The sequence below is a fragment of the Salmo salar genome, chromosome ssa27 (assembly GCF_905237065.1).
Source record: "Salmo salar chromosome ssa27, Ssal_v3.1, whole genome shotgun sequence".
In the NCBI taxonomy this organism is placed as follows: Eukaryota; Metazoa; Chordata; class Actinopteri; order Salmoniformes; family Salmonidae; genus Salmo; species Salmo salar.
Genome location: NC_059468.1, coordinates 31,517,303 through 31,544,358, shown reverse-complemented (window position 1 = coordinate 31,544,358; position 27,056 = coordinate 31,517,303). Strand labels below are relative to the sequence as shown.

The following is a 27,056-nucleotide window of genomic DNA, read 5'->3' as shown; positions in this document are numbered from 1 at the left end:
AAGCCAACTGACATTTACTCCTGAGGTGCTGACCTGTTGCACCCTGTATATCCACTGTGGTTATAATTTGACCCTGCTGGTCATCTATGAACGTTTGAACGTCTTGAAGAACGATCTGGCCTTAATGGCCATGTACTCTTATAATCTCCACCCAACACAGCCAGAAGAGGACTTGCCACCCCTCGGAGCCTGGTTCCTCTCTAGGTTTCTTCCTATGTTCCTGCCTTTCTAGGGAGTTTTTCATAGCCACTGTGCTTCTGCCTCTGCATTGCTTGCTGTTTGGGGTTCTAGGCTGGGTATCAGTAAAGCACTTTGCGACAACTGTTGATGTAAAAATGGCTTTATAAAATACATTTGATTGATTGATTTGATTGTTGTTTGAATACCAGATTGCTCCTTTAAGAAAAAACATGAATCAAGGCTATTATGATACTCATTTAACTTGGTAATTTTTTTTATCAAACCATCTCACTTTCTCTCCTTTCCTCCCTCTGTAGCCACTATTTTTCTCCCCTCTGTCCCTCCTCTCCTCCCTCCCTCCTCCCTCCCTCCCTCCCTCCCTCCCTCCGCTCCCTCCCTAGCCTGACTGACAGATAGGTAGGCAGGCCTCTCGTTTAGCTCTGCTTGTGTGGAGCTGCTGCTTGCCTGCTAACAGAACAGAGGCGGTCAGATAAAGCAGCCATGGCCTGGCTGGCTGACTCCAGATTAAAGGACAACATTCTGGGCATTCCTTTCTGCTGAAAGTATTCATCCCATCCGGCCCAAATCTCTCTCTCTGCTGCACACTGGATAATAAATGGCAGGCAGGCAGAACAGAGAGCAGGCAGGAAGGTAGAACAGGAAGCACAGAGAGCAGGCAGGAAGGTAGAACAGGCAGAACAGAGAGCAGGCAGGAAGGCAGAACAGGCAGCACAGAGAGCAGGCAGGAAGGCAGAACAGGAAGCACAGAGAGCAGGCAAGAAGGCAGAACAGGAAGCACAGAGAGCAGGCAGGAAGGTAGAACAGGAAGCACAGAGAGAGCAGGCAGGAAGGTAGAACAGGCAGAACAGAGAGCAGGCAGGAAGGCAGAACAGGCAGCACAGAGAGCAGGCAGGAAGGCAGAACAGGAAGCACAGAGAGCAGGCAAGAAGGCAGAACAGGAAGCACAGAGAGCAGGCAGGAAGGTAGAACAGGAAGCACAGAGAGCAGTCAGGAAGGTAGAACAGGCAGAACAGAGAGCAGGCAGGAAGGCAGAACCGGCAGCACAGAGAGCAGGCAGGAAGGCAGAACAGGAAGCACAGAGAGCAGGCAGGAAGGCAGAACAGAGAGCAGACAGGAAGGCAGAACAGAGAGCAGGCAGGAAGGCAGAACAGGCAGCACAGAGAGCAGGCAGGAAGGCAGAACAGGCAGCACAGAGAGCAGGCAGGAAGGCAGAACAGGCAGCACAGAGAGCAGGCAGGAAGGCAGAACAGGCAGCACAGAGAGCAGGCAGGAAGGCAGAACAGGCAGCACAGAGAGCAGGCAGGAAGGCAGAACAGTGGATCCTCCAAGGCAAGCCTCAATGACCAAGCACATCCGCCTACCTCCCTCTCGCTCTCTCTCTCTCTCTCTCTCTCCTTCTCTCTCTCTTGTTGCCCCCCCTCTCCAGTGGTGTAAAGTACTTAAGTAAAAAATACTTTAAAGTACTTTTACTCCACTACATTCCTAAAGCAAATAATGTACTTTTTACATTTTCCCTGACACCCAAAAGTGCTTGTTACATTTTGAATGCTTAGCAGGACAGAAAATGGTCCAATTCACACACTTATCAAGAGAACATCCCAGGTCATCTGCCTCTGATCTGGCGGACTCACTAAACACAAATGCTTAATTTGTAAATTATGTCTGAGTGTAAGTATATTTGAGCAATTACATTTACTTTTGATACTAAATAACCTCTAGGGGCTAGGGGGCAGTATTTTCATGGCTGGATGAAAAACGTACCCAATTTAAACAGGTTACTACTCTGGCCCAGAAAATATAATATGCATATTATTAGTAGATTTGAATAGAAAACACTCTGAAGTTTCTAAAACTGTTTGAATGGTGTCTGTGAGTATAACATAACTCATATGGCAGGCAAAAAACCTGAGAAAAATGGAATCAGGAAGTGGGAGAATTTAGAAATGTAGTTTTTGTTTTGAATCCCTTGAAAAACTACAGTGACATAGGATTTACGTTACACCTCCTAAGTCTTCCATTGGCTGTCAACAATCTTTATGAACTGGTTTCAACCGTCAGCTGTTACCGGGCAGATCATTTTGGCTCAGTCAATCATTGGCTAGTCTGAGGAGAGGTGTCTTATGATGCGTGTGCACGTGACGTCATCGTTTTCATATTTTTCTTCTGGGATGAATAGCTATTGCCCGGTTGTAAAATTATCGCAATTTTACGTAAAAAAATACCCAAAGGATTGATTGTAAACATCGTTTGACGTGTTTCTACAAACAGTAATGGAACTTTGAACATTTCGTCTATGGATTTGCGTCCACGCCACATGGCATTGTAAAGTGTTCTGGATGGGTCAACAAAACGAACGTATTTGGACATAAATGATGGACTTTGCAGAACAAATGAACATTTTGTGTGGAAGTGGGTGCCCATCCGAGTGCATTCTGCCGAAGATCAGCAAAGGTAAGTAAATATTTCGAACATATTGTTAGAGATTTGTCGACGCCGTGGTTGTAGGCTAACTGTATAGCTTAGCATTGAAGGCTAAGTTCTGTACTCAGAATATTGAACAATGTGCTTTTTCCGTAACGTTATTTTGAAATCTGACAAAGTGGTTGCATAAAGGAGTAGATTATCTCTAATTCTTTAAACAATTGTTATACATTTTTTCAACGTTTATGAGTTCTTCCGTAAATTAAATGTGCCTATTCACCGGAAGTTATGGGGAGAAAACATTTTCTGAATGTCACGCGCCAATGTACAAATTGGGTTTTGGATATAAATATAAACTTGATTGAACAAAAGATGCATGTATTGTCTAACATGATGTCCTAGGAGTGTCATCTGATGAAGATTGTCAAAGGTTAGTGCTTAATTTTAGCTGTATATCTGGTTTTGTGATGGCTATCGTGCTTGGAAAATGCCTTTTTTTTTTTTGCTGAGGTGCTATGCTAAAATAATCTAATGTTTTTCTTTCACCGTAAAGCCTTTTTGAAATCGGACAATGTGATTGGATTAACGAGTAGAGTATCTTTAAAATGCCGTATAATACTTGAATTTTAATTTTGAGATTATTTGTTTTGAATATCGCGCCGTGCTATCTCACTGGTTGTTGTCCAACCAATCCCGTTATCGGGATTGTATCCTCAAGAGTTAGTATATTTACAACCAAATACTTTTAGACTTTTACTCAAGTGGTATTTTACTGGGTGACTTTCACTTTTACTTGAGTCAGGTATCAATTGGGTACTTTTAAAAGCAGTGTGTTACATAGGGAATGGGGCCATTTGGAACACAGGCACAGAAACCCTGGTCCTGATGGCCACATTGTTTTCTACCATGCAGGGCCCCCGGACAGACACACAGATGTTTGGCTAAGGACAAAATGGAGACAGAAAGAGAGACAGCAGGTTTCTTCCAATGCTTTAAGGCCAAGAGATTTACCTGCCTGGTCAGGTCGTGTGTTCAGGAAAACCTCCTGACCCTAACTGTCATATGTAATAATGTGTAACTAGGCCCTGACCAGGAAAACCTCATGACCCTATATGTTTGTCCTTTCTATGTGACAGACCAGGCAGAATTATTGGCCTGCCTATGCAATCATTGGACTGCAATAGTGGAAGCCTTGTAGAGAGACAGTAGTTACTGTACTGTACTTTATTGAACACTTCATCATGCAAAACATGGGCTGTGCAGATAGAAAGTACTGACAGTACACCCATGCTGTTGGGCTTAACTATTGTTTATATTATGCAAGGCAAAAAGTCTGCATTGCATCACAAATCAGAGCCTAGCTGCAGACTACAGACCCTTGGAAACTGGTCATAAGAAGTATACTAAATAGGCGATAGGGTGCCATTTGGGATGTAGTCCAGGAGTTTTTCTAGTCAGCTCTCTTCCTTCTTCAATGGTTGTGTCTCCAGACAGGCCATTCTTAGCTGAGCAGTCAGTTTGTCATGACTTCCGCCGAAGTTGGTTCCTCTCCTTGTTCGGGAGGCGTTCGGCGTCGCCGGTCTTCTAGCCATCATCGATCCACTTTTCATTTTCCATTTGTTTTGTCTTGTCTTCCCACACACCTGGTTTCAATTCCATCATTGCATGTTGTGAATTTAACCAGTTTAGGATAGGGGGCAGCCGGATAAAAAAACGTACCCGATTTAATCAGGTTATTACTCCTGCCCAGAAACTAGAATATGCATATAATTAGTAGATGTGGATAGAAAACACCCTAAAGTTTCTAAAACTGTTTGAATGGTGTCTGTGAGTATAACAGAACTCATATGGCAGGCCAAAACCTGAGAAGATTCCATACAGGAAGTGCCCTCTCTGACCATTTCTTGTCCTTCTATAGCCTCTTTATGGAAAATAGAGGATCTCTGCTGTAACGTGACATTTTCTAAGGCTCCCATAGGCTCTCAGAAGGCGCCAGAACGGGGAATGATGACTCTGCAGTCCCTGGGCGAAAAACAGTAGGGCTTTTGGAAAGTGGTCGTTCTGAGAACAATGACACGGGTGCATGTGAAGACTCCATTTTCTATTTTCAGTGTTTGAACAAAAACAAGGTCTCCCGGTCTGAATATTATCGCTATTTTACGAGAAAAATCGCATACAAATTGATTTTAAACAGCGTTTGACATGCTTCGAAGTACGGTAATGGAATATTTTGAAATTTTTTGTCACGATACGCGCCGGCGCGTCACCCTTCGGATAGTGTCTTGAACGCAAGAACAAAACGCCGCTATTTGGATATAACTATGGATTATTTGGAACCAAAACAACATTGGGTGTTGAAGTAGAAGTCCTGGGAGTGCATTCTGACGAAGAACAGCAAAGGTAATCCAATTTTTCTTATAGTAAATCTGAGTTTGCTGAGTGCCAAACTTGGTGGGTGTCAAAATAGTTAGCCATGATGGCCGGGCTATCTACTCAGAATATTGCAAAATGTGCTTTCACCGAAAAGCTATTTTAAAATCGGACACCGCGATTGCATAAAGGAGTTCTGTATCTATAATTCTTAAAATAATTGTTATGTTTTTTGTGAACGTTTATCATGAGTAATTTAGTAAATTCACCGGAAGTTTTCGGTGGGTATGCTAGTTCTGAACGTCACATGCTAATGTAAAAAGCTGTTTTTTTATATAAATATGAACTTGATTGAACAAAACATGCATGTATTGTATAACATAATGTCCTAGGAGTGACATCTGATGAAGATCATCAAAGGTTAGTGCTGCATTTAGCTGTGGTTTTGGTTTTTGTGACATTATATGCTAGCTTGAAAAATGGGTGTCTGATTATTTCTGGCTGGGTACTCTCCTGACATAATCGAATGTCTTGCTTTCGTTGTAAAGCCTTTTTGAAATCGGACAATGTGGTTAGATAAAGGAGAGTCTTGTCTTTAAAATGGTGTAAAATAGTCATATGTTTGAAAAATGGAAGTTTTGGGATTTCTGAGGAGTTCGCGCCACGCTCTATCATTGGATATTGGTGAGGCGTTCCGCTAGCGGCACATCTAGATGTAAGAGCTTAACCCTCTGTTTTCCCCCCATGTCCTTGTTCGGAATTGTTTATTGTAAGTGCTTGTGAACGTTATGTCTGGTGTGCGATGGGTTTTGTACCCATTTATATATTGTTCTATTTTCCGGTGGTTTTTATTATTAATCTACGCCGTTGTAAACACAGTTTTTGCTCTCCTGCGCCTGACTTCTCTGCCGCCAGTACGCACCCCTTACAGAATTCCAGACCAAACTATATGGAGCTGGGAGGGGCGGTGCACAGGGAGACCGGAGGGGGTTCCAGCTCGTGCACCATCTGTGGCCGCAGAGGTCACACTGCCGGTCGGTGCCGGGTTGGTTCCTCTGGGGATCGAGGCAGCAGGCAGGGCGCTCTGGCGTCACCCCAGGTGAGCCGGCACCATTCTCACCCAGAGCCCTCTGTTGCACATATGTTTTTGTATGTCATTTTCCCTGAGTTTTCCCCGCATAAGGTGCTCGTCGATTCAGGCGCGGCTGGGAATTTTAGAGAGAGATCGTTCGCTTGTAGTTCCCGTGGCCGTGCCCTTCCCCGTTCACGCCTTAGAGAGTCGACCATTAGGGCCAGGTTTGATTAGGGAGGCCACCGCACCTCTGGGCATGGTGACGCAGGGGGGTCACAAGGAGAGAATTAGTCTCTTCCTTATTGACTCTCCTGCGTTTCCCGTGGTGCTAGGCCTACCCTGGTTAGCTTGTCATGACCCCACTGTTTCTTGGCAACAGAGGGCTCTCACGGGGTGGTCGCGAGAGTGCTCGGGGAGGTGTTTAGGGGTTTCCGTTGGTGCTACTACGGTGGAAAGTCCAGACCAGGTCTCCACCGTGCACATTCCCTCTGAGTATGCCGATTTGGCTCTTGCCTTCTCCAAAAAGAAGGCGACTCAATTACCACCCCATCGACGGGGCGATTGTGCGATAAATCTCTTGGTAGACGCTGCACCTCCCAGGAGTCATGTGTATCCCCTCTCACAGGCGGAGACGGAGGCTATGGAAACATATGTCTCCGAATCCCTGCGTCAGGGGTACATTCGGTCCTCCACTTCACCCGCCTCCTCAAGTTTCTTTTTTGTGAAGAAGAAGGAGGGAGGTCTGTGCCCGTGTATTGACTATCGGGGTCTGAACCAGATCACTGTGAGGTATAGTTACCCGCTACCGCTCATAGCCACAGCGATTGAGTCAATGCACAGGGCGCGCTTCTTCACCAAACTAGACCTCAGGAGCACTTACAACCTGGTGCCTATCCGGGAGGGAGACGAGTAGAAGACGGCTTTCAGTACCACCTCAGGGCATTTGAGTACCTCGTCATGCCGTACGGGTTCATGAATGCGCCATCAGTCTTCCAAGCCTTTGTAGACGAGATTTTCAGGGACCTGCACGGGCAGGGTGTAGTGGTGTATATTGATGATATTCTGATATACTCCGCTACACTCGCTGAGCATGTGTCCCTGGTGCGCAGGGTGCTTGGGCGACTGTTGGAGCATGACCTGTGCGTCAAGGCTGAGAAATGCTTGTTCTTCCAGCAGTCTGTCTCCTTCTTAGGGTACCGCATTTCCACCTCAGGGGTGGAGATGGAGAGTGACCGCATTTCAGCCGTGCGTAATTGGCCGACTCCCACCACAGTAAAGGAGGTGCAGCGGTTCTTAGGGTTTGCCAACTACTACCGGAGGTTTATCCGGGGCTTTGGTCAGGTAGCGGCTCCCATTACCCCACTGCTGAAGGGGGGCCCGGTACGTTTGCAGTGATCGGCTGAGGCGGACAGGGCTTTTGGTCACCTGAGGGCTCTGTTTACTTCGGCTCCCATGCTGGCCCATCCGGATCCCTCTTTGGCGTTCATAGTGGAGGTGGATTTCATTTTTGGTTTCATTTTCCATTTGTTTTGTCTTGTTTTCCCACACACCTGGTTTCAATTCCATCATTACATGTTGTGTATTTAACCCTCTGTTTTCCCCCCATGTCCTTATCCGGAATTGTTTATTGTAAGTGCTTGTGCACGTTATGTCTGGTGTGCGACAGGTTTTGTACCCATTTATATATTGTTGTGTTATCCGGTGGTTTTTATTATTAATCTACGCCGTTGTAAACACAGTTTTTGCTCTCCTGTGTCTGACTTCTCTGCTGCCAACACGCACCCCTTACAGAATTCCAGACCAAACTATATGGAGCTGGGAGGGGCGGTGCGCAGGGAGACCGGAGGGGGTTCCAGCTCGTGCACCACTGTTGCCCTGTAAACACCCTTATTTGCAGCAGGCCCCAGAGTCACTTCGCCTTTTCCCTTTTGCTCTTTCAAGAGACAATTTACACAAAAGACAACAACAATACCCTGACAGCAGGCCAAGAAAGACAACAACAATACCCTGACAGCAGGCCAATAAAGACAACAACAATACCCTGACAGCAGGCCAATAAAGACAACAACAATACCCTGACAGCAGGCCAATAAAGACAACAACAATACCCTGACAGCAGGCCAATAAAGACAACAACAATACCCTGACAGCAGGCCAATAAAGACAACAACAATACCCTGACAGCAGGCCAATAAAGACAACAACAATACCCTGACAGCAGGCCAATAAAGACAACAACAATACCCTGACAGCAGGCCAAGAAAGACAACAACAATACCCTGACAGCAGGCCAAGAAAGACAACAACAATACCCTGACAGCAGGCCAAGAAAGACATCAACAATACCCTGACAGCAGGCCAAGAAAGACATCAACAATACCCTCACAGCAGGCCAAGAAAGACAACAATACCCTCACAGCAGGCCAAGGAAGGGAAGAAGAAGAAGATTTAAAGTCAGAGTTTTAACTGTATACAGCTTATGACTACAAGCTTACAGTAGAGAGCAGCAGCATAAACTGTATACAGTTAAAAAACAGAGTGCAACAGTTGCCAAAGTATGCACAGCGTACAGGAATGCTGCATGGGGCCCTCTCTCAGCGAACAAAGACAGCACAGTCAGCCTCTTTCCTCCAGCCTAGCTACCACATCCGCACATCATTAGTCGGAAAATTCCTCATATATGCTGTCATTTTCTTTTATTCAATGCTGGTACAGGCACGGCTTTAATATCCCCCCTACCACTCCTGACTCCCTCACCCCCAATCAGTTCCCCTTTTCCCCACCTGGAACATGGCCAGGAGCCCGTCAACAATTAATAGAGACAGGGCCTGAAGTGCAGGACGTGCGCTGCCTGGTAGGGGTTACACAGGAAATACCAAATAAGATGTTCACTGTGCATTGTGCATATCCGTCTGTGTGTGTGTGTGTGTGTGTGTGTGTGTGTGTGTGTGTGTGTGTGTGTGTGTGTGTGTGTGTGTGTGTGTGTTTGGAGACAACCCCTTTCTCCCGCTGCAGTTGGGAGCATGGAGAGAGAGAGGGAAGTCACCCCCCCTCGAACCGTTGAGGAGATATCTAAACATTCCCAGAGAGGGATGCACGTGCTCTCCTGCGTGCTGTGTGGGGTTTTCCCTTTCCAAACTGAGCAGAGTTGCTGCCTGAGTGTCTGTCTGCACATTGTCTGGCAGTGAGAACACGAAGGACTGGATTCCAACAAAACCCTCCATGAGATTCATCCTCAGCTATGACTGAGAAATTCTTAAAGCTTTTCTTTATTCCTCCATCCTCACAAACCAAAATGAGCTGTTATTGGGTCTCAAGAGAGACACATGCATTGATTTCTTATCATTACTTGCACGGCCATGCAATTCAAGATGGAGAAATAGAAACCAATAATTTCATAAGCAAAAGGGGCATCCGACTGGCTTCTAATCAAAGTCTGGATCGTAAACAAGACAAAATACCAGGGGTTGGAACCAAAATTATTTTCCAACGGTTTCGTTCTGAAAATAATCATCGATTTCTTCGTTCCATTCCACTTTTCCGACCAGCAAAATAATGTTCTGAACCGGTTAAAAGTAATTTAATGTCGAGCTAAATGTACAAAACATCTGATTACAGAGGTTTCAAAAGGAACAATATAAACCTCTGAAATTGTATTTTTTTTACATTTAGCTGGACATTAAACTACTTCACCAATCATGCAGAACGGATAGAGCAGCTTGCTATAGAGCTGGCTACAGAGTGAGTTGTTTACATGCGTGATGGAAAGACATGTGTAAGGTGTGAGACCCAACTGACATTTTGCAGGTGGGGAGAGATCGAGAGAGGGTGCAGAGGAGGCTTGGCTTGATGCTTTGGGCAGCTTGTGATGACATGCATTATCGGAATTAGGCCCACGGAATTATACTTTGGAGGAGCGGCTTCTATGGAGGAACTTTTAATAACTTTGAACTTCAGAGTTGGCTTAACGTTGGACCAGAGAAGCTAGCTAGCTAATAAGCTTGTGTGTGCAGAGTGACACCAGAATTAAAAACCTGTCTTACGTTTCTGTAGTTAATATATCCAATGTGAAATGTGATAACTATAGTATTCCTAACCACATAATATTGAAAAAGTTGATCCATTCTTCTCTAATAAAAAATCTCTCTCCCTATCTTCTGAATCACACTTGTAACATCAGTTGGCTACAGCTAGGAGGGGCAGGTAGCCTACATGCACTGGTGAACATTTTCAGCTGGCAGGCAGACACTGGAAGAAGTTTCTGATTGACAGAGAGAGGGCTTTGCATAAGCGCTTTGTTGTGTTTTTTGTGGGACTGGGAAAAAAAAGCCCAGAATGTAAAAGAACAGTATTAACTGGTTGTCACACCCTGATCTGTTTCACCTGTCTTGTACTTGTCTCCACCCACCTCCAGGTGTCGCATATTTTCCTCATTATCACATGTGCATTTATACCTGTGTTCTCTGTTTGTCTGTTGCCAGTTTGTCTTGTCTCGTCAAGCCTACCAGCATTTTCCCGTACTCCTGTTTTCTCTATAGTCCCTGTTTTCTATAGTCCCTGTTTTCTAGTTTCCCCGGTTTTGACCATTCTGCCTACCCTGACCCTGCCTGCCGTTCTGTTCCTTTCAGACTCTGCTTTGGATTACTGACCTCTGCCTGCCCTTGACCTGTCGCTTGCCTGCCCCCTGTTGTTGTAATAAACTCTTGTTACTTTGAACTGTCTGCATCTGGGTCTTTTCCTGAGGTCTGATACCGGTTCCCATGCTTTTAAAATGACGGTTCTGTTCCGGAACAGTATAGGTCACTTTCGTTCCCGGTTTTGATTCTATTCCTTGAAAAATATGTAATGGTGTTCCCCACCAACAACATTCAACTCATACTTGAACTGAAAGACGTGCAATCATGCTCATTTAGGGATATTCAAATCACACTTAAACTGACCCAAATATAATTCTCTTCAAGTGTTGTATGAGTGCTGCCAATCGTACGGTACTAGTAGAAAATATAATTCTCTATCACAGCTTGTATGGGGATTCCATACCCATGCATTCATAGGTACATCGTTTTCTTTGTTGTATTAGTAGTAGTAGCAGTAGTTTTTATTTGTTGTATTAGTAGTAGTAGCAGTAGTTTTATTTTTTGTATTAGTAGTAGCAGCAGTAGTTTTATTAGTTGTATTAGTAGTAGCAGCAGTTTTTATTAGTTGTATTAGTAGTAGCAGCAGTTTTTATTTGTTGTATTAGTAGTAGTAACAGTAGTTTTTATTTGTTGTATTAGTAGTAGCAGCAGTAGTTTTTATTAGTTGTATTAGTAGTAGTAGCAGTAGTTTTATTAGTTGTATTAGTAGCAGTAGTTTTTATTAGTTGTATTAGTAGTAGCAGCAGTTTTTATTAGTTGTATTAGTAGCAGCAGTAGTTTTTATTTGTTGCATTAGTAGTAGCAGCAGTAGTTTTTATTAGTTGTATTAGTAGTAGTAGTAACAGTAGTTTTATTAGTTGTATTAGTAGTAGCAGCAGTAGTTTTATTAGTTGTATTAGTAGTAGCAGCAGTAGTTTTATTAGTTGTATTAGTAGTAGTAGCAGTAGTTTTATTTGTTGTATTAGTAGTAGTAGTAGTAACAGTAGTTTTATTAGTTGTATTAGTAGTAGCAGCAGTAGTTTTATTAGTTGTATTAGTAGTAGCAGCAGTCGTTTTATTAGTTGTATTAGTAGTAGCAGCAGTAGTTTTATTTGTTGTATTAGTAGTAGCAGCAGTAGTTTTTATTTGTTGTATTAGTAGTAGCAGCAGTAGTTTTTATTTGTTGTATTAGTAGTAGTAGCAGTCGTTTTATTAGTTGTATTAGTAGTAGCAGCAGTCGTTTTATTAGTTGTATTAGTAGTAGCAGCAGTCGTTTTATTAGATGTATTAGTAGTAGCAGCAGTAGTTTTATTAGTTGTATTAGTAGTAGCAGCAGTAGTTTTTATTTGTTGTATTAGTAGTAGCAGCAGTAGTTTTTATTTGTTGTATTAGTAGTAGTAGCAGTAGTTTTATTAGTTGTATTAGTAGTAGCAGCAGTAGTTTTTATTTGTTGTATTAGTAGTAGCAGCAGTAGTTTTTATTTGTTGTATTAGTAGTAGTAGCAGTAGTTTTATTAGTTGTATTAGTAGTAGTAGTTTTATTTGTTGTATTAGTAGTAGCAGCAGTAGTTTTATTAGATGTATTAGTAGTAGCAGCAGTAGTTTTATTAGTTGTATTAGTAGTAGCAGCAGTAGTTTTTATTTGTTGTATTAGTAGTAGCAGCAGTAGTTTTTATTTGTTGTATTAGTAGTAGTAGCAGTAGTTTTATTAGTTGTATTAGTAGTAGCAGCAGTAGTTTTTATTTGTTGTATTAGTAGTAGCAGCAGTAGTTTCTATTTGTTGTATTAGTAGTAGCAGCAGTAGTTTTATTAGTTGTATTAGTAGTAGTAGCAGTAGTTTTATTTGTTGTATTAGTAGTAGCAGCAGTAGTTTTATTAGTTGTATTAGTAGTAGTTTTATTAGTTGTATTAGTAGTAGCAGCAGTAGTTTTATTAGTTGTATTAGTAGTAGCAGCAGTAGTTTTTATTAGTTGTATTAGTAGTAGCAGCAGTAGTTTTATTAGTTGTATTAGTAGTAGCAGCAGTAGTTTTATTAGTTGTATTAGTAGTAGCAGCAGTAGTTTTATTAGTTGTATTAGTAGTAGCAGCAGTAGTTTTATTAGTTGTATTAGTAGTAGCAGCAGTAGTTTTTATTTGTTGTATTAGTAGTAGTAGTAGCAGTAGTTTTTATTAGTAGTAGTAGCAGTAGTTTTTATTAGTAGTAGACCTATTAGTAGTTGTACAACTTTTTTATGCTCGTTTTTTTATTTGTATTATTATTATTATTATTATTATTTAATTGTTATTAGACAGTAGTTGCCATATTATTCTTGTTGCTAAGAATTGTATTTATTTTTTCGACACTCTTGAAAATGAGATTGTGCATCTCAAGAGATTTCATCCTGCAAAATGTCAAATAAATGAATCGTTGCTTGTATGACTCATCACCGAATAACAGTAATCCCACCTTCCTGCCACAGATATAATTTATCTGTTGACTGGTCCCAGATCCTATTGTGCTGTATAACCAGAACAGATCTTAGACCAGGCTTCTTCATCCTTAGGGAACATTCAAAGAACATTCAGAATGAGGCAGGCTAGTGAGCAAGCCAGCGGGTTGGAGCAGCAAGCAGCCAGCTGACCGAGCGGTGGTCGGCTGGTCGGTCACTAGGTGTTACCAACATGAGGAATTTATTCATTACCAACATGAGGAATTCATTCATTACCAACATGAGGAATTCATTCATTACCAACATGAGGAATTCATTCATTACCAACATGAGGAATTCATTCATTACCAACATGAGGAATTCATTCATTACCAACATGAGGAATTCATTCATTACCAACATGAGGAATTCATTCATTACCAACATGAGGAATTCATTCATTACCAACATGAGGAATTTATTCATTACCAACATGAGGAATTCATTCATTACCAACATGAGGAATTCATTCATTACCAACATGAGGAATTCATTCATTACCAACATGAGGAATTCATTCATTACCAACATGAGGAATTCATTCATTACCAACATGAGGAATTTATTCATTACCAACATGAGGAATTCATTCATTACCAACATGAGGAATTCATTCATTACCAACATGAGGAATTCATTCATTACCAACATGAGGAATTCATTCATTACCAACATGAGGAATTCATTCATTACCAACATGAGGAATTCATTCATTACCAACATGAGGAATTCATTCATTACCAACATGAGGAATTCATTCATTACCAACATGAGGAATTCATTCATTACCAACATGAGGAATTCATTCATTACCAACATGAGGAATTCATTCATTACCAACATGAGGAATTCATTCATTACCAACATGAGGAATTCATTCATTACCAACATGAGGAATTCATTCATTACCAACATGAGGAATTCATTCATTACCAACATGAGGAATTCATTCATTACCAACATGAGGAATTCATTCATTACCAACATGAGGAATTTATTCATTACCAACATGAGGAATTCATTCATTACCAACATGAGGAATTCATTCATTACCAACATGAGGAATTCATTCATTACCAACATGAGGAATTCATTCATTACCAACATGAGGAATTCATTCATTACCAACATGAGGAATTCATTCATTACCAACATGAGGAATTTATTCATTACCAACATGAGGAATTCATTCATTACCAACATGAGGAATTCATTCATTACCAACATGAGGAATTCATTCATTACCAACATGAGGAATTCATTCATTACCAACATGAGGAATTCATTCATTACCAACATGAGGAATTCATTCATTACCAACATGAGGAATTCATTCATTACCAACATGAGGAATTCATTCATTACCAACATGAGGAATTCATTCATTACCAACATGAGGAATTCATTCATTACCAACATGAGGAATTCATTCATTACCAACATGAGGAATTCATTCATTACCAACATGAGGAATTTATTCATTACCAACATGAGGAATTCATTCATTACCAACATGAGGAATTCATTCATTACCAACATGAGGAATTCATTCATTACCAACATGAGGAATTTATTCATTACCAACATGAGGAATTCATTCATTACCAACATGAGGAATTCATTCATTACCAACATGAGGAATTCATTCATTACCAACATGAGGAATTCATTCATTACCAACATGAGGAATTTATTCATTACCAACATGAGGAATTCATTCATTACCAACATGAGGAATTCATTCATTACCAACATGAGGAATTTATTCATTACCAACATGAGGAATTCATTCATTACCAACATGAGGAATTCATTCATTACCAACATGAGGAATTCATTCATTACCAACATGAGGAATTCATTCATTACCAACATGAGGAATTCATTCATTACCAACATGAGGAATTCATTCATTACCAACATGAGGAATTCATTCATTACCAACATGAGGAATTCATTCATTACCAACATGAGGAATTCATTCATTACCAACATGAGGAATTCATTCATTACCAACATGAGGAATTCATTCATTACCAACATGAGGAATTTATTCATTACCAACATGAGGAATTCATTCATTACCAACATGAGGAATTCATTCATTACCAACATGAGGAATTCATTCATTACCAACATGAGGAATTCATTCATTACCAACATGAGGAATTTATTCATTACCAACATGAGGAATTCATTCATTACCAACATGAGGAATTCATTCATTACCAACATGAGGAATTCATTCATTACCAACATGAGGAATTCATTCATTACCAACATGAGGAATTCATTCATTACCAACATGAGGAATTCATTCATTACCAACATGAGGAATTCATTCATTACCAACATGAGGAATTCATTCATTACCAACATGAGGAATTCATTCATTACCAACATGAGGAATTCATTCATTACCAACATGAGGAATTCATTCATTACCAACATGAGGAATTCATTCATTACCAACATGAGGAATTTATTCATTACCAACATGAGGAATTCATTCATTACCAACATGAGGAATTCATTCATTACCAACATGAGGAATTCATTCATTACCAACATGAGGAATTCATTCATTACCAACATGAGGAATTCATTCATTACCAACATGAGGAATTCATTCATTACCAACATGAGGAATTCATTCATTACCAACATGAGGAATTCATTCATTACCAACATGAGGAATTCATTCATTACCAACATGAGGAATTCATTCATTACCAACATGAGGAATTCATTCATTACCAACATGAGGAATTTATTCATTACCAACATGAGGAATTCATTCATTACCAACATGAGGAATTCATTCATTACCAACATGAGGAATTCATTCATTACCAACATGAGGAATTCATTCATTACCAACATGAGGAATTCATTCATTACCAACATGAGGAATTTATTCATTACCAACATGAGGAATTCATTCATTACCAACATGAGGAATTTATTCATTACCAACATGAGGAATTTATTCATTACCAACATGAGGAATTCATTCATTACCAACATGAGGAATTCATTCATTACCAACATGAGGAATTTATTCATTACCAACATGAGGAATTCATTCATTACCAACATGAGGAATTCATTCATTACCAACATGAGGAATTCATTCATTACCAACATGAGGAATTCATTCATTACCAACATGAGGAATTCATTCATTACCAACATGAGGAATTCATTCATTACCAACATGAGGAATTCATTCATTACCAACATGAGGAATTTATTCATTACCAACATGAGGAATTCATTCATTACCAACATGAGGAATTCATTCATTACCAACATGAGGAATTCATTCATTACCAACATGAGGAATTCATTGGCCAGATGACTCCCACGGCAACGGCACTACTTGTTGTGGAGGCGTGCTACTCACAACAATCATGGCAGACAGGAAAAGTGTAGCCTGGTCCCAGATCTGTTTTCGCTGTCTTACCAACTCTGTGACAATAGCAAAAGGAGTTGGCAAGACAGTCCAAAAAGATCTGGGACCAGGCTAGGAAAAATTAAAAGAGGAATTGGTAAAGATTTACTTTGACTACATGTCCATAACGCATTCATTACACATCTAGAAGCATTTGATGAACATGTTAGAACAGGTCCCAGCCACATTATTAAAGGTTAATGAAATACACTATATCCATAGCATATCTGTAGCGCATTCATGTCATGCTATGCAAGAGCTCATATTTAGGTATCTTAATAGATGCATCATTAGAATGACAGCATAGTGTCATCATTGTTTATGCTCCATTGGAAAACATTATTCCTATTCAGTCTGGTTTAAGGGGAAACTATGGGATGAAAGTTAGTCATAAAATGTGACCTGTAACTCAATAAAAGGGCACATTGACAGGATCCAATATTAGCACCTATGTTGAGAAACATAACCCACACTATCACCTGTATCTATGTCTCTTCACCCTGGGTATTACAACGACCACAGTTCATCTTGGTAGCTGCAAATACGTAACAACAATTAGTCTGAATAAATTATCCCTGAAGCAACGCAGCGCACACAATGCATCTCTGAGAGCATTTGTGTGTGTGTGTGTGTGTGTGTGTGTGTGTGTGTGTGTGTGTACGTGTATGTGTGTGTGTGTGTGTGAGAACGTGTGTGTGTGTGTGTGTGTGTGTGTGTGTGTGTGTGTGTGTGTGTGAGAACGTGTGTGTGTGTGTGTGTGAGAACGTGTGTACGTGTGTGTGTGTGTGAACGTGTGTACGTGTGTGTGTGTGTGAACGTGTGTACGTGTGTGTGTGTGTGAACGTGTGTGTGTGTGTGTGTGTACGCCTGAGAAGGAGACCTAGCTTAATGGCTTTCATGGGGCAATCCAATCAGTCTGATTCACATTACAATGACTGGCCGTGGTATGAATGGACAGACAGTCAGGGAAACCCCCACTGGCCAAATAAATTCTAATGATGAGGCGCTATATTGTTATAAATATGCTTTGAGGAAATAGACCATTAAGGGTTAGGTCTGGGGTGGGGGGACAAGATGTCAAAGCTTTTGATTTAGGAGCCAAAATATTTTGGGGGGTTTTTAACATTTCCCCCGCAATGTGCTCCTTATGCAGGTATCTTATGACAAAAGCAAAAGGTTGATAATCCTCAGTTTGATGGGAGGAAAAAGCACTTGGTTATCTCTTTTCCTCTTTCCTAAGCCGTCAGCTTAACTCTACAGCTTTACACATCAGCTTGTCACTCAGAGACAGACAATCAGGTGTCAGGAGGCTGAGGTCAATAATAAAACAATCAACCAAACATCGAACCCCCGGCTACTCCCAGGGTCAGCCTGATCTGCACCTCTGCGCCACCCGATGGGTGGTCCATGAGTCACCCTTTCACTCAGCGGGGGATGGTGGAGGGGTAGAGGTGGGACTCAATGGCAGGAAATATCAGGGGGCCTCTGAGGGAAGCAGCAACACCATCACACATACAACACATAAAAGAGAAGTTCAATTCTCATAAACCGTCAACTGCCTTTAGACCAGTTTCAGTTGATGAAAGAAAAATCCAACAGGCCTTTTTTGCACCTTATGCAAGTTCAGCTCTCATATACTCTGTTAGAAAGTAGATTATGAATCATATTCTGACTGTGATGGAGACAGAATAGTCATATCTTCTTCTATTCAGAGACAACATTTCTCAGTGACCTGGTAGTTTGGAATGACTTAAGGGAAGCCAGGTGTGGTAATGAGTTGTATGTTCCTGGGCTGTTGGCTGCCCCTTCTGCCTGTATGTGTGTACGTCTAGCACTGTGAATGGGTTGTGTTTTTGCATACTAAGTGAGAGTACAGTAACCGCAGTGCATTCTTTATCTGTGTCAGAGGAGACACAGCACTGTGGAGGGAGATAGGGGGATTCCAGACACACACACACACACACAAACACAATCTGGAACAAAGGTCCTGTGCTCACGTTGCACTCCACCCCACACACTCACACAGAGGGTCAGTATTTCTGTTCCCGATGCCTAAGGTGGATTCCCAGGTGAATTTCCTGAACAGAAGCTCTAACTGGCAAACTAACATGAAGTGGCCGTGTCTCATCAGTCATAAAACAAGTCAAACGCCAGTTTCTGACAAGCAAATAGAACCACAGAGGGAGACCACATGACTGACAGCATGACTGAGTCTGGCCAGGCAGGTACATTGGATCTTAACTTGACTGTCTGTTTACTTCTCTAGGTAGTGCTTAGCAAAGTTGATGCTAAAACATTTAGAAATAAAACCATGTCTACCCTAGACATTATTTTGTATTAGTGATAATACTATATATATATATTCACATCACAATTCCCACAGATAATGTCAAATGAATGTCCTCAGTTAGTCCTGAATGTCCTCAGTTAGTCCTGAATGTCCTCAGTTAGTCCTGAATGTCCTCAGTTAGTCCTGAAATACCCTTAAGGTCTGCTAATCTAAAAAGTCTCATCTCGCCTTGCTCCCATCTCTACCTTTCAGACCTTTTAGAGTCCTCTCTGTATGTACTCCTCTGTCCTGCTCCCATCTCTCCCTTTCAGACCTTTTAGAGTCCTCTCTGTATGTACTCCTCTGTCCTGCTCCCCTTTCAGACCTTTTAGAGTCCTCTCTGTATGTACTCCTCTGTCCTGCTCCCATCTCTCCCTTTCAAACCTTTTAGAGTCCTCTCTGTATGTACTCCTCTGTCCTGCTCCCCTTTCAGACCTTTTAGAGTCCTCTCTGTATGTACTCCTCTGTCCTGCTCCCATCTCTCCCTTTCAGACCTTTTAGAGTCCTCTCTGTATGTACTCCTCTGTCCTGCTCCCCTTTCAGACCTTTTAGAGTCCTCTCTGTATGTACTCCTCTGTCCTGCTCCCATCTCTCCCTTTCAAACCTTTTAGAGTCCTCTCTGTATGTACTCCTCTGTCCTGCTCCCATCTCTCCCTTTCAGACCTTTTAGAGTCCTCTCTGTATGTACTCCTCTGTCCTGCTCCCATCTCTCCCTTTCAAACCTTTTAGAGTCCTCTCTGTATGTACTCCTCTGTCCTGCTCCCATCTCTCCCTTTCAGACCTTTTAGAGTCCTCTCTGTATGTACTCCTCTGTCCTGCTACATCTGGACATCAGAGCCCTGTGCAAAACCAACAAGATTTCACAGTTTTACCAATTTAACTTCAGATTCTGACAATTTTCAATTTTTCTTCAAACGTCAAATTTCGAAGTTGCTCCCAACTCAAATGTTGGAGATTTTGACACCCTGGTTTCCTCCTCCTGCTCCGCATCATTCCGAATGGTTAAGTCAGGGTTTCTCAAAGGGGGTGAACGTTTTGGTGTTTGCCCTAGGCCTACAAAGCTGATTCAAATAATCAACTAATCATTAAGGTTAAAAAAAAATGTCACTGGGAATAGGGTTATTCCTATCACTGGGAATAGGGTTAGGTTAAATTTATTTGCACCAAAGAAAATAAGTGACAACAATAGAGATAAAAACGAATAATGAACATGCGACCTTCGGATCAGGTGTCATGGGATTCTGAATGGTTAAGTTAAGGGTTAAGGTTTGGGATAGAGTTAAACATTATGTTTATGCATTCATTCTGAATGGTTAAGTTAAGGGTTAAGGTTTGGGATAGAGTTAAACATTATGTTTATGCATTCATTCTGAATGGTTAAGTTAAGGGTTAAGGTTTGGGATAGAGTTAAACATTATATTTATGCATTCATTCTGAATGGTTAAGTTAAGGGTTAAGGTTTGGGATAGAGTTAAACATTAAGTTTAGGTGCATTCATTCTGAATGGTTAAGTTAAGGGTTAAGGTTTGGGATAGAGTTAAACATTAAGTTTAGGCATTCATTCTGAATGGTTAAGTTAAGGGTTAAGATTTGGGATATAGAGTTAAACATTAAGTTTAGGTGTTCATTCTGAATGGTTAAGTTAAGGGTTAAGGTTTGGGATAGAGTTAAACATTAAGTTTAGGTGTTCATTCTGAATGGTTCAATTAAGGGTTAAGGTTTGGGATAGAGTTAAACATTAAGTTTAGGTGTTCATTCTGAATGGTTAAGTTAAGGGTTAAGGTTTGGGATAGGGTTAAAACAACAAGTGTCTACCACTGGGATTGAACACGTGACCTTCAGATCTGAAGTCACGGGACTACACCCATCCGCCACCCCTGTCCAGGTAATATCGCTCACTGTGGCCCCTAGTGGCTAATTTTGAATGCCTTTCCCGACGTCCTCAAGACAATTTCAAAGTCAACTTGGAGCGATCTGGCTGTGCAAGACAGTCCCACTTCAAAGCCTTGATGGAAGAAAGGTGGGAGGAGGAGGGCTTCTCTGACTCAATCTCTCTCTGTCCTCCCTAGCTCCCTCCTTTATCCATTTCATCCTTGTCACGTCCACTTCACTTCAGGGATTCTCTTTGGCCCTTCCTTCGTTCTCACTTTACACCATATCGTTTACTGTTCTTCTCTCTTGCCTGCCGACTGGTGCCCTTTCAGTGCCCGCTACATCACATTAGCCGCTTTTCATCTGTGTCTCAGGAGACCGTCCTGCCTTCTCTCTCTCTCTCTGTCCTTCTGTGGCCTCATGTACCAATGTTTTATAGTCTCCCTTTCACCTCCCACTCAGGATACTTCTCTTCTCATTGGTCGACCAGCTCAGTAAAACATAGTCTGTATTCCAAATAGCACCCTATTCACTATAGGTCTATAGTGCAATATGGGCCTTATCGGCCCTGGTCAACGGTAGTGCACTATAAGGGGAATAGGGAGCCATTTGGGACGCAACCACACATACAGTAAGTGGAAGTTCACCCAATTGGTTAAAAAAAAAGAGTGCACTAACCGACCAAAAGCAGAGAAGAAAATTAGATAAAGATGGACAGAGAGAGGGAAGGAGAGAAGGAGGGAGGAGGTGAAAGAGAGAGAGAGGAAGGAGGAGGTGAAAGAGAGAGAGATTAGGTTTTCAGAGTAAGGGCCTGAAGCCAGTCGTTTGTACCAGGTGAAAGTATTTTGTTTTGAAGTGGGCTGAGGTAGATAAGTAGTCTATAAAATGATGCTTTACATTGGGAAGTAACATACAGTCTCAATTCATAACCTCTGTTATTTAATCTCTTATCTATCTAAATACCTGATATCAAAGGGAGAGTAGTCTCACTGGGAATGTACCGCACACAGTCCAACTCCCAATACATCATTTGACTATCTGTCATCTACAGTAAATACCTCATCATAAAGAGTAGTCTGGCTTAATCAGACGTATCCTGATTGAGACTATGGAGTCTGGCTAGTGAAACTGTAGGAAGAGGAATCAGTCTGGCTATACAGTATGTAGCAGTATGTGAAATAGCTTCAGGTCTTGGTTTTCCCTGTAAAACTGAACCAATGGAATAGGGAAAATATATTTTTTTAAGTATGTGAACTATGTATTTGACATGATATAGTCTATTCTATACCATAACGTTAAACCAGGAACTTTTTGGGGGTTGTCATGAAAACGGAGCACAGACTGGAATAAAAGGGATAATCCACCCTAAAAATGAAATGTGACGTGATACGTCATCAAGACAAGGTTCCCGTCACTGGATACAGGGGATAACAAACTATCACATTTCATAATGCTTTTAAAACAATTACCTGCAGTCCAGATCGCCAAATAAGCCAATAGATGGTATGGGCAAACTTCTCTAGAACCAATCCATCTGTCTATATCATCACAACACAGTATATATTTTGTTCAAATGTCCCCAAAGTGCAGAGTGCGCCATCACATTAATATCCTTTCTTCCTTAAACTACCACGACGCAAAACTGTGTTCTCCTCTCCCTGCTTGCAGGCGCGCAGGGCCCTTGAGCGTTGCCATTGCAACCTGATTCACACAGCTTTGTTCTAGAAACGCAATCTATTCTACCAGGTTGAACATGGTGATATTGTAACTCCTAAATTGATAGTGAAGTTTGTTTTAGGGATTTACAACTAGCTAACTTCTTCACATGCTGATATTGACTTTGGTATTATTGTGTGTAGTTATGTTTTCTTGATAGCTACCTAGCGAGCTAGACAGCTTTTCTAGAGAGAACATTGCATTGTGGGTTTTGTAGTCGAATTCACACATGTTGCTTACTAACTTATTATAACGACAAAATGCAATATTTTTTTCACAACATAAACTGTTCTCACATATTTGCATTTTTTATGTAAATCATAGGAATTTGTGGTTTTAAGTGGATTATTCCTTTAAGATGCTCGCCACAGAGGTTTGTTTTTTAAACAACTAACTGACCGACGTCGGTTAAACTTTTAAAAAAAAATACGCACTTTCTCTAGAAAGAAATCAGATCACGCTAAAACTGTGTGATGTAGTAGGGAGTCGTAGTTTCCAATTGGCCAATATTCAACATAGTTTAGCGAAGAAAATGTGGTAATTAACTACAATGACCATAATCGGTGGCAGCATCATGCAGTGGGGATGTTCTTCAGTGGCAGGGACTGGGAGAATAGTCAGGATTGAGACAAAGATGAACGGAGCAAAGTACAGAGAGATCCTTGATGAAAACCTGCTCCAGAGCACTCAGAACCTCAGACTGGGCGAAGGTTCACCTTCCAACAGGACAACGACCCTAAGCATAAAGCCAAGACAATGCAGGAGTGGCTTCGGGACAAGTCTCTGAATGTCCTTGAGTTGCCCAGACAGAGCCCGGACTTGAACCCGATCGAACATTTCTGGAGAGACCTGAAAATAGCTGTGCAGCAACGCTCCCCATCCAACCTGACAGAGCTTGAGAGGATCTGCAAAGAAGAATGGGAGAAACTCTCCAAATACAGGTGTGCCAAGCTTGTAGCATCATATCCAAGAAGACTCAAGGACGTAATCGCTGCCAAAAGGTCCTTCAACAAAGTACTGAGTAAAGGGTCTGAATACTTATGTAAATGTTATATTTTTAATACATTTGCAAACATTTCTAAAATCCTGTTTTTGCTTTGTCATTATTGGGTAGTGTGTTGATTGACGCTCATATCTCCGCCCTAACAATGGGAGTCATTGTCCCAAAGGCGGAAAAGCAGAAGCTAGGTCCAAAATAAGCCCATAGAAACACATTGGGTTTATATTGGACAGATTTTGTCGAGAGTGAAACCTCTCTGGTGTGGGGCAGACACGGAGAGGGAGAGAAGAGAACGCGCTATCGAGACAGATAAAGAGCATTTGCTTCGCGAGGTACAGTATCTCTACCTGAAAATACATGATCTAATCTAAGTGATTGATAGTTGGTATTCAGCAGTCATAAAAGTATGCCTTATTTACTTTGAAGAACTACTAAAATAGTGATTGTGTCAGACAACATAGGCAGCAGCTCTATAGAGATGAGATGATGACTTGGAATGAAATAAAGTCATCATATAAAACAAATGTACATATAATATACAAAACAACTGAAATATTTTATTAAAATAATGTGAATAAACGATGGTTAATAAGTGATAAGCAGTAATGTGCTGTCACTATTACATGTTTTATTCTGTGTTGTCACAGCATTCAATCCACATAACGCATAGCGCATTTCATGCTAAAAAATATATTGAACCGAAACTGAAAACCGTGATAATATTTTTAATAATTTAACTGAAACCGAACCAACCTCAAAAAGCACTAATCGCTCAGCACTAATATGCTGGTCAGGCATAGTCTCTACTCAGTACATCATCAGTATTGGGTGATATAGTACATAATCAGTATTGGGTGATATAAGAGTATATGTTCTAGTTTATAACAGTAAGGTTCTCACCACAGAGGTCAGTTCCATCTAAAATGTATATATTATCGGTGTTATAACAGTTTATAATAGGTTAATAACAGTAAGGTTCTCCCCACAGAGGTCAGTTCCATCTGAAATGTGTATATTATCGGTGTTATAACAGTTTATAATAGGTTAATAACAGTAAGGTTCTCCCCACAGAGGTCAGTTCCATCTGAAATGTGTATATTATCTGTGTTATAACAGTTTATAACAGGTGTATAACAGTAAGGTTCTCACCACAGAGGTCAGTTCCATCTGGAATGTGTATGTCATCTGTGCTATAACAGTTTACAACAGGTTTATAACAGTAAGGTTCTCACCACAGAGGTCAGTTCCACCTGAAATGTGTATGTCATCTGTGCTATAACAGTTTATAACAGGTTTATAACAGTAAGGTTCTCACCACAGAGATCAGTTCCATCTGAAATGTGTATGTCATCTGTGCTATAACAGTTTATAACAGGTTTATAACAGTAAGGTTCTCACCACAGAGGTCAGTTCCATCTGAAATGTGTATGTCATCTGTGCTATAACAGTTTATAACAGGTTTATAACAGTAAGGTTCTCACCACAGAGGTCAGGGCCATCTGAAAGCTGTATATCCTGGCGAGGCCAAAATCAGCCAGTTTGATCTGTCCTCCACTGGTGACCAAAATGTTCTGGGGTTTCAGGTCCCGGTGAACCACACGGTGTGAGTGCAGGAAGTCCAGTCCCTGCAGCAGCTGGTACATCATATCCTGTTAGGACAACACACATGGGCACTCAGACACAGTCTTAACAGGTACAACATGACACATGGACACTCAGACACAAGCTGTGTTTGAATACTCACACTAACAGCACTAACCGTACTATTTGTGGCATACATTTAGTATGTAGTATGCTTATTGGTCATAGCATAATACATATATTCATACTAAAAGTTTACGGATGTCGTACTACATTCGTCAAAATACGAAGTACTCTAGCAGTGGACACTACTTCCATGCATTTAGGGCCCATAATGCAATTCTTCAGAAAATGGGCGTGGCTTCACAACATATTCAGATTTCAAGAAAATGGCGGAAAATATGCAGCCAAAGTCCGACGAGAGAGCATACAAATTCATTGCTTTAACTAATTATGACAAATGTTAAGAAAATGTTGAGCAATGTAATTTGACAATTTGTTAGCTGCGCTAGCCTTACGAACTGCATAGCATTTCATTACAGAAGTTTCTTGTATGCACCATATGTTAGCTAGCTACCTAACTTTAGTTGGCTGCTAATACTTCAAACTTGCCAGTATATTAACTATATGCTATCTAACTAAACAACCCAACATTTATTGACTTGATTTTTCAAGTAATTCTTAGCTTAGCTAAGTGGTATAGTCGTTGTGCGTTCTCAATGAACATTGTTAAAGAAGTCGTAAGATGTCAAGCTCGTAATTTGTTAGCTATGCTAACAAGCTAGCAAGAAGTTGCATTGCAACAGTATCAAATTCCGGTAGACACATCGAAGCACTAGTACACTCAACTACAAGGATACCGTTCGTTTACAGTATACTAAAATTAACTAATAGTATATAGTATGTAGTATATACTCATTAAGTATGTAGTATACAGTATGTTAGTATGGGTATTCGAAAACAGCCACGGTCTTAACAGGTACAACAACACACATGGACACAGCCACGGTCTTAACAGGTACAACATGACACATGGACACAGACACAGTCTTAACAGGTACAACATGACACATGGACACAGACACAGTCTTAACAGGTACAACATGACACATGGACACAGACACAGTCTTAACAGGTACAACATGACACATGGACACAGACACAGTCTTAACAGGTACAACATGACACATGGACACAGACACAGTCTTAACAGGTACAACATGACACATGGACACAGACACAGTCTTAACAGGTACAACATGACACATGGACACAGACACAGTCTTAACAGGTTCAACATGACACATGGACACAGACACAGTCTTAACAGGTACAACATGACACATGGACACAGACAAAGTCTTAACAGGTACAACATGACACATGGACACAGACACAGTCTTAACAGGTACAACATGACACATGGACACAGACACAGTCTTAACAGGTACAACATGACACATGGACACAGACAAAGTCTTAACAGGTACAACATGACACATGGACACAGACACAGTCTTAACAGGTTCAACAACACACATGGACACTGACAGTTTGTCATGATTTTACGGATACAAGACACATGGACACTGAAAAAAGACACCTGATATCCTTGGTATAGAGGGTTCAATGGTACTAAAACAAAAGGTCATTTTTAAAATCTGTTTTTGTTGCTACACATTGGTGTTGGATGGTTGCCCCAATACTAATGCAGTTCATTATCATGTGTGTACAGTATGCATATCACTGTAATCTGTAAGGTAACGATAGTAAGAAACATTTATTTCTCTTCTAAATCAGCCAACGGGTCTCAGAACACTGAAAACCTAAATGAAAAGTCCCACAGAGTGAAGTGAAATCACTGAGGCCTTGCACGCGGTGCAGCAGCTTGTCGACTAGGAAGAAAAGAGAACGTATCCCTTTAAAGCCCAAGTGTGGCAGATGTTGATAACTGACA

General features: G+C 41.0%; 1 protein-coding gene across 1 annotated transcript in view; it reads right to left on the bottom strand.

The window, feature by feature from the left end:
- LOC106588946 (cyclin-dependent kinase 6) overlaps window positions 1–27,056 on the bottom strand; it is an 80,311-nt gene that overhangs the window by 37,609 nt on the left and 15,646 nt on the right. The window contains exon 4 of the mRNA XM_014178524.2: window positions 25,000–25,167. Coding sequence (XP_014033999.1) covers window positions 25,000–25,167 — 168 coding nt within the window. The remainder of the gene's footprint in view (window positions 1–24,999; window positions 25,168–27,056) is intronic.